Genomic DNA, 17,354 nt, shown 5'->3' with positions numbered 1-17,354 from the left:
GACTCATCGTGCCCGATGCCGCGACCGAATCCGACGTCCATCGACTGACCTGCTCTTCTATTCTTGCGCTCGATTCTATCTAAGGCCGCTGTTAAGGTACATGTCTTGCAAGGATGTACACAGTTGTGATGTAAACTCCATTCTACCCAATTACCATGCAGTGGATGTAACAGACAGAGACATAGCCATTGTGCTCGTGTCAGATGTCACAAAAGGCATGCAACCGATTGCATGCTTCAGGTAATACATTCCTCGTACTGCCATAAGCTCGATTTCAGGCTTTGCGGTTAGCTGCGCCTGATGGTCGTCTATGTAACCTGTCGGTTTGGTCTTTCCGGGGAGAGCTTTCGTTTGCATGTCTTTGATGGTCGCTCAATTTTGATTCTTTGTCTACCTTCTTCACATTTCCGGCCACACTCGTCACTTTCTTCTTTCATTCGCATATTGTTGTTGTTCGCTATGCCCAACTTTTCTAACGCAATCTGACTTGCCGCCAATACCACTCCCCCAAGAAACAACCACTATTGAGACGTCTTGGTGCTTAATCCGGCACAATGCAGTTGAAAGGCCTTCATCATCGGCAGAGCTGTCCCGAAGGGGCATATTATGTCTGCCAAAATGGATTTAGAGGTTGCTGTTCTATCGATCCTTGCAATCCTGGCGCCACCTGCCCAGACACCAGCAGCACCTTGTCTACATCTCCAGCCAGCACAACAAGCCAAAGTTCAATTGTCACACCGACAGCCATAGCGACACCAGCCACGACCCCAATCGTTTCTTCAGTAATGATGTCTCCTTCTCCAACGAGCACCACCTCGACTAGTTCGCTACCAACAGCGACGAGTCTAACATGCCCAGCCGCCAACATGACAACATATGTCGACTCAAACAAAGTCCAGTACTCGATTCGTTGCAACGCCGACAATTCTTACGACTCTTTCAATTCCACATCTGTCAGCACAGGAGGATTTGGCAAGTGCTTTCCAGCATGTGATAACCTCGCGGCGTGCGTAGGATTCACTTTCGTAGGTTCCGACTCGGGAACATGCTATTTGAAATCCGATCTTCCAGAGGATAGTTATTCAAGCACTGCAGGAAGCAACTATGTAACCGTCGCCTTATTGAATCGAGATGATCAAATTGATCCACCAGCCGATGCCTTACCAACAAACTCTTCTGGGCCACCACCTGTCTCGAAGAGTACACCCATTGGTGCTATCGTCGGAGGTGTGGTTGGTGGCTTGGTTGTTCTCGTTCTTCTTGCTCTGTTCGTATTCATTTGTCTGCGCAGACGGCGTAGGATCAAGAATGAAGAAATCAAGTCCGCCACTCAGAGGTTCCCAACAGGTCCCCTGGAGCCTCATTCGAAAAGTGACTCGCTGTTCGCGGCACTTGGTGGTAAGTCAGGCCGAAACATCTACATGATCGATGCTAAACAGCCACAGGATTCTACGGAGGACATACAACAGCGCTGAAGCAAGCACCGCTCGGTGAATCTCAGCTCGCCAGAGAAGATTCTGCCAATGAATTTGCGGCCGCCAAGTTCGAGAAACCTGCAAACACACCAGCTGCTTACAAGTCAACTGGTCCTGCAGAAGTGGAAGGCAAGCCAATATATCCCTCGGCGAATGTTGGTCCTGCTCCTGTTGAAATGGATGCAAACTCTCCCATAATGGCACCAAAAACACCAATGTCGCCACAGGTTGATGAATCACCCGTCCTAGGACGATATACCGATCACGGGCAAAGCAATCTTGCAGATGATGTGCGCAGAAGACAGCACAGTCGGCACATTATGAGCTGGAACAATTACGATGATAGAAGTGCGGTATCGCCTCCTTCGTCCTTAACCATGTCTCCAAGAATTGGCTCTCCAGATGTAAGTCCTTTGGTGAACAATTCGAGAGATTCGACTGCAAGCAAATCACCACCCGAGAGATACCGAGAACATTTCGTATAAAGTCGAACATGCTTGCGTATGCGCCCTGCTGTCAATCTCGTATATGAGGCCGGCTAGATAGACTACACTCATGGAAGGTGCCGCGATTACCAAACGTCAATGTATATTTATCCATAGAGTTATATCCGCGTTCCCGCACTATAAGTTGTCGTTGATTCTGTGACAGCAGCGGTTGAGTGTTCGTCGCCTATCGAGTCTGCTTCGAGCACTGACACTGATCTGCAAACACGATAGGCTTGTTACTCTAAGTCTGGACTTTGATGAGGCATATTCTTATCTTCTCCACTGACAACCGAGACAGTTGCTAGGACAAGCCTTCTGCAGAAGCTTAACGAAAGGGTCACCACATAGATCAGCATCTTGGTCAAGTGTCAAGCCCACTGGCTCCCGCACTTATCTTCAACATGCAATAGATAGGATTGGTGATAACCACACCCCCATCTAAAGAAGCCCCTCGCTATAACATGCATGGACGGCAGACAAACAACATACTTGTGATTCGTGGGCCGTTGCCAAAGTGGTCACACTTCATATCGAAGTGGCCATGCTGAAGACTTTCTGTCCTTTGGCTGGGTGTATTTCGAGTGAATAAACTTCCTTTGACGATCAGAAACGTGTCTAGTCGAAGAGTAACCATTATACGAGGCAGCTGTGGGCGAATCTACCAACGCGCTCCATGAAGCGGGGTGATGCCGTCCCGACAACGGCACAGACGGCGACGTCTGCTCGCGTGCTTTCACCATGAAAGCCCACCTGCCTTCTTTTTCCACTCGTGCTATCGACCTTCTCAATTCGTGCGATTCAAGTGACCGCTTTTCTATCTGCACGAGCAAAGAACAAGCTCATGACACGGCAGCTAATCAAGTTGCTTTCGGCGTGCCACTGGCTACGCGTTCCATGGCGCCCTTGATCGTTCTGTCCTCCTTCCCAACAGAGCACTAGCTGCTTTTCTTCTATATCCGCTTTTCCAGGGCTATTGAGCATCCATATCACACGGGCATAACATACTTCCAGGGCGACATGGCGGAAAGTTCATCTACAATCTATCAAGCGGTCTCCCAGACCCGACCCCTGAACTATACTATCTCGAAGAGGAAGGAGGAGTAGTTGGGTGTGGTTTATAAGGACTCAGAACAACCACCATGTAGTCCAGGTAGATTCCAACTCTCATTATCTTCTGCTCTTGATTCTATTAGAGGCACATTCTGCCTTCTCGGTCCTTCCACCATGCAACTCTCGTTACTCAGTCTGAGTGTGTTGGTCGCCTCAGTCCTTGCCTCACCAACTGGAAACTATGTCATCCATGAGAAGCGTGATACTGCTCCCATGGGCTGGAACAAAGGCGAGCGTCTCGATCGTCGTGCTTTGCTCCCTATGAAGATTGCATTGACGCAACGCAACCTCGATCAGGCCGCAGAATACCTGCACGAAGTCAGCCATCCTGAGTCTCCCAAGTATGGCCAACACTGGACTGCACAAGAAGTGGCAGACCACTTCGCACCGAGCGACGAGACTATCTCTTCCGTCATGGATTGGCTCATCGCTTCTGGCATCTCCTCCGACAGTATCAAGTTGAGCAAGGGCAAGAACTGGATTAATCTTGAAGCCTCAGCTGACCAAGCTGAATCGCTGCTCAACACCAAGTACCACGTTTACGAGCACGGTGTTACTGGTCAGCCCCATATTGGCTGTGATGAATACAGTCTTCCCAAGCATCTGAAGGACCACATCGACTTCGTCACTCCTTCTCTGCACTTCGATACCAGAGTCACAGAGCGTAAAAAGATCGAAAAGCGTGATGTAACCCCCAACACTGGCAAGCAAATCGGTCAACCTAGCAGCGGTAGTACGCCTGTTTTGGGCCAGTGGATCAACAAGTCGCAGTTCATCACTCAGCTCGAACAGTGTGACGAGCAGATCACTCCTAACTGTCTGAAGGCTCTCTATCAGATTCCCAAGAGCACTGGCAAAAGTGTCAAGAACAGCTATGGCATTGTCGAGTACACTCCTCAGGCCTATGTTCCGTCTGATCTCGATCTCTTCTTTGCCAACTTCTCAACGAAGCAAGTCGGAGATCGTCCCATCACTGACTTTATCGACGGTGGCGTTATCCAAGCAACCAACAGGAGCTTTAGCTTCAACGGCGAGAGCGACCTCGATCTTGAATACGCTATGACTCTGATTTACCCCGAGAAAGTGACTTTGTACCAAGTTGGTGATCTTGTAAGTGGTTTTAAGTGTATATCAGTACTTGGTGAAAACGCTAACTATTCAATCCAGGTTGAAGGTGCATCGTTCAACAACTTCCTTGACGCTATTGATGCTTCTTACTGCACATATGAAGGTGGCGATGACCCTTCTCAAGATGCTGTTTTCCCTGATCCGGCCGCAGGGGGCTACAAGGGCAATGAAAACTGCGGAACGTTTGCGCCTACCAAGGTCATCAGCACATCCTACGGCTACAACGAGGCTGATCTTACTCCTTTCTATGAGAAGCGCCAGTGCGATGAGTACATGAAGCTCGGTCTCATGGGTACCTCGGTCCTCTACAGCTCGGGTGATTATGGTGTCGCTGGCAACGGCGGCCAGTGTATCGCAGCTAACGGCACCTACAACTCCGGCAAGGATGGTCGTTTCAACCCCTCCTTCCCTGGTACCTGCCCTTACGTGACATCCGTTGGAGCCACGCAAGTAATTCCCGGTACAAACATCATTGAAGCTCTTGCTACTGGCACCCAGCCTGAGGAAGCCTGCGAGACCGTCATCTATTCTGGTGGTGGTTTCAGCAACGTTTTCGACATGCCCAGCTACCAGGCTTCGGCCGTCAAATCGTGGTTCAAGAACTACCCTCCACCATATGGCGCTGACCGCTTCAACAACACCCAAAAGACTCGTGGTTACCCCGATGTCAGCGCAAACGGTGCTAACTACATAATTGCAATTGATGGAGCGTTTGGTCTGGTTTATGGCACATCAGCATCTTCTCCTACCTTTGGTTCTATCCTCACCATCATCAACGAGAGACGTCTTCAGCTTGGCAAGAGCAGTATCGGTTTTATCAACCCCACACTGTATGCTCACCCCGAAGTGCTCAACGACATCACCCAGGGTGGTAACCAAGGATGTGGTACTCCTGGTTTCTCTGCCAGCAAGGGATGGGATCCAGTTACTGGATTGGGCACACCAAACTCGATCAAGATGATGGCTCTGTTCTTGAGCTTGCCTTGATAGAAAGGATTGGTATAGGAAAATGATAGAACGAAATGTTTGTGATGGTTGCCAAATGGCCTTGCCAGGATTAGAACCAAGAACCTGGGTAGTTAGCACAAACTCCAAGGGTTGGCGCGATCCTCCTTGGCAGCTCTTTCCTAGAGTAGCTAGAGTTCAGCTCCTTGAGTGAATGAATGATGACCGACCTTTACACTTTCTTGTTGTCTTCGCTGTTGCTTCTGTGCTCTGTACCCAAAGCTGCCTTAATTCGATGCCAGTGTCTTGATGATTGATGGTCCCTGTCAGATATCATGACGATGCTCGGCTTTCACCCAAACACGCCGTGCCAATGTGAGAAAAGATGCTGTCAGGACTAGCGGAGATGCAGAAGCCGTCAGACGTCTCGGTGTTGCCGAAAAGCACACCGAAGATGGCCTCAGGGCCCACGGCAAAAAGATCAACAAGGCCGAGGGTGACTGACGAAAGAAGCACGGCAAGGACAGTGTGATACCAGAGGACGAAGCCCAGATCCAAGCAAGATTTGGGTCCGCCCCGACAAAGCTGCTGTAGAACAGAGCAAGAATCATCATACGACATGACATGTCCATGCTGGCAAGCAAGCCGAACTTCAATTGGGCTACAGACACAAAAATGCGAAAGCGAGCAGACCTGGAGCCCAAAGCCGGTGGCCACAAGGCCAGTACCTCCACACTCAAGCTCTCATAAAGTCTCAGGGGTATGGTCCAGTCCCTCGTGACATCGAAGCCATCTGGAATTGGGTTCTGCATTACAGCAGCTTTGAAAAGTGGCAATCATCCATCGGGGATGTCAAGCGAGGTTGAAATCAAGTATCACCACAGTGGCCTCATCTCTCCTTCTGAGTGCCTTCCTCTCAAGATGTTGTGACATATCACGATTGACGAATTAGACTTGCGGAGCTAAGAGAGATGCTTGCGTATGAACAGCGCTTGAGCAACGTTGCGATGCCTTCTCTTCGCACAACATTTCCTGCCAGCCCTTTAGGCCGGTCATCCTCGCCGTAAATCTCGGCCTGGAGGTTCTTGACATATTCTGAAATTCCCATCTCAGATGGACTCGACTCGGTCACCTTGAAAAAGGGCAGGACTATCAACCCACTGCTGAGCCCAGACAGCATTGGCCAGCGCATTGATGGCGCCATCATAGGCCTGGTGCGTTCATGAAGCGCAGCGCCTCGTAGATCTTAGCCGTGAAGTATACGACATGGTCCTCTCCGACTGCGTCGAGGTCGGAACGGGCAGTCGTGTAGATGGCGTCCGGAACACACGAACGGATCTTCAGATGGAAGGTTCCCTGAATCTTTGCTCTCCTTGGACACCACCTCTCGAAAACATTACTTCTTGCATCCAGGCAGTAGATTTACCATATGTCTGTCGACTAATTTGTCTGAAATCTTGGAATCAAAGGTTCCGCAATCGCGATATCAGTCCCTCAAAAATACTCGAGGGTGATCACAAGCTATGCATTTGTCGCTGCTCAACACAAGTGACTATTGGAACAGGACAACTATCATCGACTTGCCAGGGCTGACGGCGTCGAGGCAGCCAACGACACTCAATCCTTGAAGAAGATGCCCGAGCGTCCAGTGCTGTCGCTGTTCTCGCCCATCTATGAAGATGCTGGGAGGTTACAAGGTCTGTGTCCATCGAGTAAAACAATGCCGATCTCCTCTCACGTTAAGGACAATCCTGCATTGCGACAATGGTGGCAAGTGCATCTGGGACGGGAAGCGAGATCAACAACGAGCATCATCACACAGGCACAGTCAAGAGGAGGATCACTTCATGTACGCGTATTGAATCCACAAAAAATATAGCTGCTCCAACAGTAATCTTCATTCCCAAGAAAAACACTATGATAATGCTCAAAGTACTGTAACTGCCAAGCACTTCTAACAGCAAAAAAGTAAACCAGGTTCGTAAACCTTCTACCAAAAAGAGTCCTCCTGCCTCGTTAAAAACCCACTGGGAATATGACGAACATCCAGTGGGAAAAGAGTTACAAAGAAGAATCCTGGAGACACAAGCATCTTTGAGGATGACAAGGTCGGTATTTAATATCCTTCAACTCTGAAGTATGCTCTTCTGCCATGTGGATTATGGACAGTATTGTGCATGTAAGCATTCTCGATACGGCGGATGGTGTAGGCATCGGCGCGTCTGAGAGCTTCTTCCCTACTCATGGGCATTGTTTGTGGAGTGGTTGGTGCCGGTAAGAAAAGGGGTGTTGTGGGCGAGGAGGTAGAGGCTAGGCTCATCTCGTCCCAGGCGTCACTTGTCCACCCGAAGACTTCATTGTGGATGCGACGTTGTTGTCTGGCTTTGTTGCCTGTGAAGGAGCAGGACTTTTTAGTAATGGTGAAGGAAGAGGAGGTGGTGGTGGTGGTGGTAGTGCTGGACCCTTTGATGGCAGTACGCAGCTTGTTTTGGGTGTTGAGGAGCCACTTTGTAAGGCGGCAGATCTTCTTGGCTTGTGCCTGGGTGAGGAGGGCAGGTGTGGTTGCCATTTTGTATGTGTTAAGGGAGGATTGTATATGAGAGGGGAGGTTCAGCGTCGGTGTACCTAGCTTCAGTATACTGATCACTCTTGAGTGTGAGTTGAAGGGTGTGTTTTCTTGACTTGTAGCAGTTACGAAGAATCACTGTTGGATGAGAAGGAGGAAATGAGGAAAGGAGAGATGGGGCGTTGTTTGTATCTGGAGTGGATGACAGGAGTCGAGAGGAGAGATGCGTCCATTCGAGAGGTTCGCCCTCTAATTGACCAATACAAAGCCTGGGTTCCTATAGCTGACTGACCTGGAGTGGTATTGAGGTATATAAATTTTTCGCTTCAAGGCAGCAACCCGTGACTGAGCGAAACGCAGCACTCGAACACTCTATTGTATGCTGTGGTTTGCTCTGTGATTGAAATCATGTATCAACTCAAGGAGATGTCGCAAAATAACTCAGGTCCTCGCAGATGCCTAGACGAGGATTGTCCCATTCGCCGCGTCGAGGGGTTGGAGACTCGTTTGAACAGACTGTGATGTCTCAGATATTCTCTCACGAATAAGAATGCATGACTGTAGTCAGGAATCACAACGAAGATACTGGCAATATTTTGAGATGTCCATCCTTTGCCTTTTCACATCACCAGCCCAGCCAAAGGAATTCGAGATGGAAGCAGTATCAATAATGGACGGATCCAGCTTCCAACACAATCTAGGTCAGGGCACCACAAATCTCAGCATGACTCCCACAAGTTCAAGCAGAGAATCTGTGTTGAAGACCATGTCCGAGTCGTCGCAGGCGTTCGAGAGCCCGTTCCGGTCGGTGTTCGACACGCCACAATCAAGCGTAGTCGACATGGTCCTCAGACAAGTACCACAACAGACACGAGTGGCCAGATTCGTGGAGTGCGCCTGTGTGAGCGGCGGACCGTGTGTCGGAACGGGAGGTCAAGCGACGTGCATCTGGAGTCTGACTCCTAACGAGGCAAATGCAACAAGGAAAGCCGAAAAGAAGAGGTCCATCAAGAAAGCTGCACAGGGTATTGCCAAGGTGTTGAAAAGGGCATGGAACAAACCAGTACGGGCGCTGAACAATGCGACTGCTCGAGCAGTGAGGAAACAGAAAAAACATTAGCCGGTGGTGATCTGGTGAGTCTCCTTGAAACTGACGATTCCATTGTGAACTGATACAATGTTTCGATGACAAGAAGTCAAGATGGAGATAACAAAATTCGGGAAGATGGAGGGTGCTTTCGGCTGTCATCAAGGCCCTCGGCGACGTCACTGTTGATCGACAGCTTCAAAGCTCTACACAATTTCTCCTACCTGCTTCTCATCACGATATACAAGACACATCATGTCATTCCGCCTGAGCACATGCAGCACAAGCCTACGGGCCCCTCTCGCCCGTCTCACAACAACGCCCGTCACCCGCCGTCACCTCAGCGCCTACGGCTACGAGCAAACCAAAGTACTAGCCTTCACCAACTATGGCGAGCCAAAAGACGTCCTGCGCCTCCACGGCCACAGCATCTCTCCCGCCCACAAAGACCTCGTAACCCTCCGCTTCCTCGCCTCTCCCATCAACCCCGCAGACATCAACCAGATCCAAGGTGTCTACCCCAGCAAACCAACCTTTAGCACCACTCTCGGAGCCCCCGAACCCACTGCTGTAGGAGGCAATGAAGGTGTCGCCGAGATCATCTCCGCCGGAGGCAGTGTCAAGGGCTTCCAACGAGGTGACTGGGTCATCATGCGCAGCCCTGGTTTCGGCACCTGGCGCACTCACGCTCAAACCACCACCGAGAACCTCCTCAAGATCGAAGACAAGTCAGGCCTCACACCTCTCCAAGCTGGTACTGTCAGTGTAAACCCCTGCACCGCCTACCGCATGCTCAAAGACTTTGTACCGCTCAAGGAAGGCGACTGGTTCATCCAGAACGGCGCCAACTCAGGCGTCGGCAGGGCAGCAATTCAACTGGCAAAGCTCTGGGGCTACCGCAGTATCAACATCATCCGCGACCGTTCCGACCCCTCGGCCACAGAAGCAATGAAGCAAGAATTGAAAGATTTGGGTGCAGACATCGTCCTCACAGACTCAGAAGCAATGGACAAGTCCTTCCGTAACGTCATCAAGGAAGCTACAAACGGCGGTCGCGAACAAATCTCTCTGGCCCTGAACTGTGTAGGTGGAAAACTCGTCAACAGTATGGCCAAGGTCCTGGCCGACAACTCACACATCGTGACATACGGCGCCATGTCGCGTGAACCCGTCACAGTGCCCGCCGGCCTCCAGATCTTCAAAAACATTTCCTACGATGGATTCTGGGTGAGCAGATGGTCAGAAGCAAACCCAGAGGAAAAGAAAAAGACTGTTGAACATGTCTTGGATCTTGTGCGAGAGGGCAAGTTCAAGGACACGCCTTTTGATGAGGTCAAATGGGAGTGGGAGACTAAGGGAGAAGAGTTGATTAAGGCTGTGCAAGGCACCTTGCAAGGCTTTAGATCTGGCAAGGGTGTCTTTGTGTTTGGCAAGACCTAAGCGAATTACAACAAATAAAAGAACAATCTTGTCGGTAATGAAATGATGCTTCCTCTGTACATACACATATCCAAGTCATTTGAGATTTGAGAAACTGAATAAATTTTGTGAATATAGAGATACCTTTCTAAATATGCAAGAACCCAATGATAACTGTCCCGGGCTTCTGGCCATAGCAAAATAATAAGGAAATCATTGCAATCATGATTGTAAGAAGAAACGCCAGAGCAGAACGAAGTCAAAACTTTCCTTAAGCAGGCAGACCAGCAGCAATAGAATCCTCCTTCTTAGGACGAGGACGGCCTGAGAGGGTATCCACAATGCTGACCAAATCCATCCAGAACTCGTTCTTGGGACGGCGGTCCTTCCAGTCGGTCTCCTCCTTCTCAACCTTCTCCATGGCCGAGAATTGCACTTGGGCACCAGTAATTCCAATGACCGAGCACGACAGAGGGTCGTTTGCGATCTCGTCCTTGGACTTGCCGGCAAAGGACTCGATGTGCTGCATACTCTTGACACCGAAACGAACGGCACGGACACGGTCCATGGGCGAGGGGATACCACCCTGTTGCACGTGTCCAGGGACGGCGAAACGCGAGTCGAACTTGCCGCCACTCTCTTCGCGGATAATGTTGGCGATGATCTCGGTGGTGTAGGTCTTGGAGGCCTTTTCGTTGCGGAGAATGATCTTTCCGCTGCGGTTTTGGCCCTTGTCCTTGGCGAATTGCTCCTTCAGGTGCTCGATATCGGAAGCGATCATCTTGAGGTGGATGCCCTCCTCGGGTGTGTAGACGGCGACGGCACCAATGGAGAGACCGGCGATGGTAGCGATGTAACCTGAAGCACCACCCTGTGTCTCAACAACGAAGACACGACGACGGGAGGCAGCAGCGGATTGCTTGATGGCATCGCAGTAGTCGATCAGGGCGTTCAAACAGGTGTCGCTACCAATGGAGTACTCGGTACCAGGGACGTTGTTGGAGACGGTTGCGGGAAGAACGACGATGGGGATCTTGAAGGCATCGTAGTCGCGTCTGGCCTTGCGAAGCTCAGAGACGGCAGTGAAGGCCTCGAAACCACCGACAACGAAGAGAGCATCGATCTTGTGGTGAGTGAGGGCGTCCGAGACACCGTCGTAGTCCTCGGAAGGAGTAGCACGGTTGGTTCCAATCTCGGAACCACCCTTGCTGGCCCAGTTCTCGGCATCGAGCCACTTGATCTCGCGGACAGAGGATTCCTCATCCTTGTAGTGGCGGGCGAGTCCAGGGAAACCGTTGTGGAGGGCGATGGGGGTGTGACCACGGGTAAGACAGTAGGCAGTGGCAGCACGGGTGGCAGCGTTCATACCACCAGCAGGGGCTCCGACGTGGATGATACCAACGCGCATGCGCTGTATTAATGTCAGTTCTAGTCTTTGCAGTTGTCATGAAACATGATCTTACCTTCTCCTTGGGAAGCAGCAACTCCTCCTTGTCGGTCGAGACGGTAGTGCTGTAAGCAGTCCAGTACTCGTCGAACTCGGCACCTCTCAACTTCATGGCTGCCTTGAAGTCCTTGCGCTCAATAGCCTCGGCGACGGATTGGGTCAGCTTGACAGCCTCCATCAATGACTTGCGAACAATCTTGTTCTCGACAATGCAAATAACAGGACTGGGAGTCTCGGGGGTCGAGTCGAGGACAGCCTTGACGGCTTCGACACCCTGCAGAGTAGACAACATACGGTCGTAGGCAACGGCAGTACCACCACGCTGGACGTGACCAAGAGTGGTGACTCTGGTGTCGAGACCAAGCTTGCCAGCAAGCAGATCCTTGACCTTGTTTGGCGAAATAGCGTTGAGCTGACGGTCGTGGGCTCCCTCAGCAACAATGACAATTGTCTTTCTCTTTCCGAGCTTGCGGTGGCGCTGGACAATCTCGCACATCTCGGTCTCCCAGTTCTCGGACGGAGGGTTCTCGGGAAGGAAAACGAAGTCGGCACCAGTAGAAACACCGGCCATCAGGGCGAGCCAACCACAGTGTCTGCCCATGACCTCGACGACGAAGGCACGCTGGTGAGAGAAAGCGGTAGCGTCAATGTAGTCGACAGCCTGACAGATGCGCTGCAGCGATGAGTAGCATCCAATGGTGGCATCGGTACCAGCCAAGTCGTTGTCAATGGAACCGACCAGACCAACAATGTTGAGATGTCTGAAAGGCTCGACTGCCTCCTTCTTGAAAGTACCATTGGAAACCAGCTCCTCGACCAGACTGGGCCACTCGCCTCTGAATCTGTCTGCACCAGTCAAACTGCCGTCACCACCACAGACAACCAAGGCATCAATGCCCTTGTCAATCATGTTCTTAGCCGCTTGCAGTCTGCCGGCACGCTCCTTGAAGGACATGCATCTTGCTGTTCCGATGAGGGTACCACCTTCTGAGAGCCATCCACGGACGTCCTCCCAGCGCATCTGCTTGATCATGTCTCCACCCTGAACGAGACCTTCGTAACCTTCGTAGACGGCGAATGCATCGCAGCCCGAGGCGATGGTCTGACGGACAACGGCACGCACAGCGCCAGACATTCCTTGGGAGTCACCTCCGGAAGTCATGACAGCAATGCGCTTCTTGCCCGCGGGCATGGCGGGAGGGGCGAGGTTGACCTGGGCCATGGTAGAGGCCAATTGTGTTGTGTTTTTTTATGCGAATGTGAGGGTGGTTGTATTATTTGGAGAGCGTGTGAAGCTGTACCAGACAGAGAGCTTGGTCAGCTGGGTTTATAAAGTCGTCGAGACACGTGGTGGAGAGATGGTTGTGAATACAAGAAAAAGAGGCTTCAGCCAAACTGCGAGGTGAAATCTTGAGAGAACCCCCCAAGACTCTCCGGTCTGCGATACGTCACTCTCAACACATTGGCCAGTGCCAGTCAACATCGCGGTCCGACTGCGGTCTTACAGGCCAAGAATCTCACCATTTGTTTGTGGCACGCTCTGAGGGACACTCCATATCAGCTCACCGTAAACTCGTGATTCTTGCCCTGCTAGTTGTTGCTGCTCGTTGCTGCTCTATCGTCTATTTCGCTGGCTAGCTATCACCAGCCCCTCCATGCGACAAAATAAAAAAAGACGCTGGACCCTGAAAGTCGCTGCACCTGCCTGAATTTATGTCCGGCTTCATGCTCCGTCCCAAACGTGCTGTTTGACTGCCTCCCAGAACCCGTTTTGTTTCATCTCGTCCTCGACCTTCCATTCAAATCTCTCTTTGGCTGTTCGTAACACCAGACTGTCCTGCCCTGCATTTTCATTTCCCTGAATCTCAATGCTGATCTTATCATTGCTATTGGTTCGGGTGAGCATACTGCACCTATCGTTGAGGGTCCAGTTAACCAGCTTGTCTGCAATTCCATAGCCCAAAGCGTTGGCCACCGCTGTGTTCAAGTAGTCTTTGAGCTCCTGAATTTCTGGTATCTCGACTCGCGATAGGCCTATCGGTGAAGTGACCAACATGGCACTGCCGAAAGCAGGTGGTGAAATGGATGTACGCACTTCGATACCGAACTCGAGTGCCTCGGTCAGATGCGCTGCCTTGAGCGATATCTTCATTCGCGAATGCAGTGGCGTGAGACCTCTTTGTATGAGAGTCTCTATCGTTTCTGCAGACCTCAAGAGTGCTGGGTCGAACGCCGCTGTCTCGATTGTAGTATCAACTGATGCAGCATCTAGAAGCTTTTTGATACGCTCGAGATAGGCGCCGACATCACCAAGTATTGACCGGTGTTGCAGTAAGGTCAGGACGGGCTTCATGATGCTTGCAACTGGTGTGTTTTTTCTCGCGCTTGACATTGGTGGAGGCAGATCAGATCGGCGTGTCAGTCTCTCGCGGTGAGTGTACGAAAGGAACAGGCGAAGGGCCAGTGCGATAGCTTGGGCCCACGCATCTTCTGGCTGCTTCTCATGAGATTTCATCTCAATTGCAGTCAATGGTAATAAGTCAATCAAGACTTCTTGCGCATCTGATGTGGATGATGAAGCAGTCGAGGACAATCTTGTGGGAAGACGAACAGTCGACTCGCGCATATCAACACCGTATGATGCCAGACTTCGCGATTCCCGAATGATTTCATGGAACAATTCTTCCTCGTACAACGAGTCTCGAGCGTGACGAATACGTGCTTCGAGAGTGGTTTCTGAATCGTTCGAGACATCGGGCATCCGTGAGACGCCAGCAATGTGATCACCTTTTTGGATGCGTACCCTCAGGACTTTGCTGTTGTTTCCAATGCCTTTGTCGAGTAGAACATTGCCATCTTCATCTGATCTCAAAGCAGCAAGCCCACGGTCTCTAAACTCTCCAAGCGCTTCCAAGAAGCCAAAGCGAACGCCAAGGTTGTGTTTCTCACGAGGCAGACGAGAAATTGACCAGCCTTTGTCGCTGACAGACAAGACTTGTTCCCAGTAATGTGTCTCTCTCCTGACGTCGTTCTCCAAGCGAGTCGCAGCACCCAATAGAGAATCAGCGGAGGCTTGAAGCGATTGCATTCTCCAGCCACGAGCGATTGTATCGTCGACCTTCTCTTGCTCCTTGTTGGGCGGGACGTTCTGCCACATATCCATAGCGAGGGTTCCGGGCTTGATGAACTGTTTCAGATGCGGTGACATTGTAAGGTCGGCCTGTTTGGGGGCTTCTTTGGAGATCAGCAGGGAGACAAAGTCCAGAGCGATGAGTACTTCGTTGCGTGCGGAGCTGGGAGTGTCAGTAATTTGTCTTGCTGACAATGAACAGTCGCAAGGGAACGCACTCAACATGTTGCCTCATCTCTGCTCTAGCTGTCCATAGCTGTTCCCGGCGGTCTTTCTCTTCTAGTCCATCTGGGTCTGCGCCATCCTCGTCGTCATCTGTCTCGGAGCTCTCTTCGTCGTTGTCGTTGGCAGCTATTTCAGCCTGTAGGCCTTGCTCGGTGATATGTCGAAAGTGGCCGCGCTCATCGTGAATGCGCCCAAGGATCGATAAGAGTGAGTCTGCTTCGCTGTCGTCGCGCGGTTGCAGCAAGGACGAGGGAAGAGTGATGTCGGCCATGGTGGATTGGATTAAGGAAAGCTTCGGCGTCGGCACAAGCGTCAGCGGTTCCTGAGCAAGCACAAGAGATCTGCGCCACCGCTTCTACCCGCTGTTTAGCGCTGTGGGGTGCAGCATCACATGCCTATCACCAATCTGTTAACAACCTGCTGCTGTCACTCTTGTCGGCCACCTCCGGCTATCTTCTGTCGTGGCCATCTTCTTCACTTCTTTGTGACTTACACTTGGTGACTTTCCATTCCCAATCGACAAGTCTGAAACCGCAACGCCAGAATGACCACTAGATACCGTGTCGAGTGTATGTTTATCAATGGCTATCACATGCTGACACTTGATACTAACTGCATCTAGATGCTCTCAAGGTTCGTATACCGAAGCATGAACAACCTGGATCTTGCTAATTCGTCCTCCAAGACTCACCGCCGTGATCAATTGGTACGTCCCTGGTCTGACCGGCTGATTTCACTCCACTCTTGCTAAGTTTGTGTCAGATTGAATGGATCAAAGGCCTCCTTGCTGTACCATTTGTGCTCCTATCTCAGCCTACCGCACTTTTTGGCCAAGATGGTATTCATGGTACTGATGAGATGGCTCGCAATGCCCACGAGCGCTATGCCCAGATCATGAGTGATGTTGAAGGGCTCATCAATGACCACATCTCACGCCAAAAAGAGGGCACACATACCCATTCCAAGCTCAAACTGCTAGTTCCGACTGTTGGTGTCTTCTTCACGCCTCTTATGCTGAGAGATGCGTTCGAATGGCAAGACCAAAGACGATACATAAGTTCAAGGAGATTTGTCGCCCCCAGTTTCAACGATATTCGTTTGATTCTCAATACTGCTCAAGTCATGTCGTTGGTCAAGCACAGCCGGCTAGATCTTGTCACATTCGATGGTGATGTTACGTTGTATGATGATGGCCAATCTCTGACCGATGACAACCCAGCCATTCCTCGTATCCTGGAGTTGATGAGAAATGGCACTCGCATCGGGATTGTGACTGCCGCTGGTTACACTGAAGCATCAAAGTACTATGGTAGATTACACGGTCTACTCGACGCCATAGCAACATCTGATCTCCCAAATGATACCAAGAAGAATCTCATTGTTCTTGGAGGAGAGGCGAGCTACCTCTTCCAATTCGCTAGCGAGAGCCCGGACAGACTTGTTGCCATCCCACGCAAGCAGTGGACGCTGCAGGAAATGCAATCTTGGACACAAGAAGATGTTACAGAATTGTTGAATGTTGCAGAAAAGTCCCTTCACAGTTGTGTCGATGCCATGAGGCTCAAGGCTAACATTCTTCGAAAAGAAAGAGCGGTTGGTATCATCCCAATCGAAGGATTCAAACTTTCGCGAGAACAGCTTGAGGAGACTGTTCTTGTCTGCCAGAAGACATTGGTACGTGCTACGACAATGCTTTGCTCGACGTTTGCTTACAGGAAATAGGAAATGACTCCCGTTGGCAAGAGGCTACCATTCTGCGCCTTTAATGGTAAGGATTGGCACACCGAACTTGGAGACACAATGACTAAAGGATTTACAGGAGGAAGCGACGTCTTCATTGACATTGGTGACAAGTCCTGGGGTGTTCTGAGTTGCCAGAGGTATTTTGGCGGAATAGAAGGAAACAAGTCTCTGCATGTTGGCGACCAATTCTTGTCAATTGGCGCGAATGATTTCAAGGTTCGTCAAATTCATCACTGCTTGCGGGATACATGCTAACAGATACCAGGCTAGGTTGGTGCTATTTTGGCACTCTTCGAAACTGTATATGCTAACGAACGATAGGCTTGCCTGTACAACGGCATGGATTGCTAGTCCGGCAGAGACTGTCGCACTTTTGGATGAGATCTCACAGCTTTCGACCGCTCCTGATTCTCTTCCAGGAAATGCAAATTTCGAGGACCAAAGGAAGATGATCTGATTGATGTCTCTGTCCCGACTCCTGATACGAGCTTGATTCATGAACGGCAGGCGAATGTTTCCACCAGATGTTCCTATAATGTGTATTACATTCAATATCATGTTTCGACCTCAGATATCGCCGCTATGTGTCTT

The 17,354-nt window shown here is 50.7% G+C and overlaps 8 protein-coding genes across 8 annotated transcripts; 5 read left to right on the top strand and 3 right to left on the bottom strand.

Annotated features, from left to right (window-relative positions):
• Positions 1–554: 554 nt before the first annotated feature.
• M437DRAFT_45561 (uncharacterized protein) lies at positions 555–1,960 on the top strand (the record flags this gene model as incomplete). Its single annotated transcript, XM_041021108.1, has 2 exons — positions 555–1,398; positions 1,446–1,960. The coding sequence occupies 2 exons, from the start codon at positions 555–557 to the stop codon at positions 1,958–1,960; spliced, it is 1,359 nt and encodes a 452-aa protein (XP_040880897.1).
• A 1,227-nt stretch (positions 1,961–3,187) lies between these two features.
• Positions 3,188–5,188, top strand: M437DRAFT_65180 (subtilisin-like protein; the record flags this gene model as incomplete). Its single annotated transcript, XM_041024554.1, has 2 exons — positions 3,188–4,183; positions 4,241–5,188. 2 exons carry the CDS (start codon positions 3,188–3,190, stop codon positions 5,186–5,188), a joined length of 1,944 nt encoding a protein of 647 aa, XP_040880896.1.
• Positions 5,189–7,262: 2,074 nt separating this feature from the next.
• M437DRAFT_83576 (uncharacterized protein) lies at positions 7,263–7,715 on the bottom strand (the record flags this gene model as incomplete). Its single annotated transcript, XM_041027957.1, has 1 exon — positions 7,263–7,715. The coding sequence occupies one exon, from the start codon at positions 7,713–7,715 to the stop codon at positions 7,263–7,265; it is 453 nt and encodes a 150-aa protein (XP_040880895.1).
• Positions 7,716–8,313: 598 nt separating this feature from the next.
• On the top strand, positions 8,314–8,832 carry M437DRAFT_65178 (uncharacterized protein; the record flags this gene model as incomplete). Its single annotated transcript, XM_041024553.1, has 1 exon — positions 8,314–8,832. One exon carries the CDS (start codon positions 8,314–8,316, stop codon positions 8,830–8,832), a length of 519 nt encoding a protein of 172 aa, XP_040880894.1.
• A 222-nt stretch (positions 8,833–9,054) lies between these two features.
• On the top strand, positions 9,055–10,239 carry M437DRAFT_46079 (NAD(P)-binding protein; the record flags this gene model as incomplete). Its single annotated transcript, XM_041021203.1, has 1 exon — positions 9,055–10,239. One exon carries the CDS (start codon positions 9,055–9,057, stop codon positions 10,237–10,239), a length of 1,185 nt encoding a protein of 394 aa, XP_040880893.1.
• Positions 10,240–10,489: 250 nt separating this feature from the next.
• M437DRAFT_45989 (6-phosphofructokinase) lies at positions 10,490–12,887 on the bottom strand (the record flags this gene model as incomplete). Its single annotated transcript, XM_041021184.1, has 3 exons — positions 10,490–11,251; positions 11,327–11,629; positions 11,682–12,887. The coding sequence occupies 3 exons, from the start codon at positions 12,885–12,887 to the stop codon at positions 10,490–10,492; spliced, it is 2,271 nt and encodes a 756-aa protein (XP_040880892.1).
• A 1,005-nt stretch (positions 12,888–13,892) lies between these two features.
• On the bottom strand, positions 13,893–15,291 carry M437DRAFT_45947 (uncharacterized protein; the record flags this gene model as incomplete). Its single annotated transcript, XM_041021182.1, has 2 exons — positions 13,893–14,958; positions 15,014–15,291. Coding segments are annotated over 2 exons (1,344 nt in total), but the record flags the coding sequence as incomplete, so codon positions are not given.
• A 273-nt stretch (positions 15,292–15,564) lies between these two features.
• Positions 15,565–17,220, top strand: M437DRAFT_74432 (IMP-specific 5'-nucleotidase-like protein 1; the record flags this gene model as incomplete). The annotated part of the gene is made up of 7 exons (XM_041026236.1): positions 15,565–15,582; positions 15,706–15,726; positions 15,783–16,694; positions 16,743–16,788; positions 16,840–16,979; positions 17,029–17,033; positions 17,085–17,220. 7 exons carry the CDS (start codon positions 15,565–15,567, stop codon positions 17,218–17,220), a joined length of 1,278 nt encoding a protein of 425 aa, XP_040880890.1.
• Positions 17,221–17,354: the final 134 nt, after the last annotated feature.

The sequence above is a fragment of the Aureobasidium melanogenum genome (genome assembly GCF_000721775.1).
Source record: "Aureobasidium melanogenum CBS 110374 unplaced genomic scaffold scaffold_7, whole genome shotgun sequence".
NCBI lineage: Eukaryota > Fungi > Ascomycota > Dothideomycetes > Dothideales > Saccotheciaceae > Aureobasidium > Aureobasidium melanogenum.
This window is presented reverse-complemented; position numbering and strand designations above follow the sequence as displayed.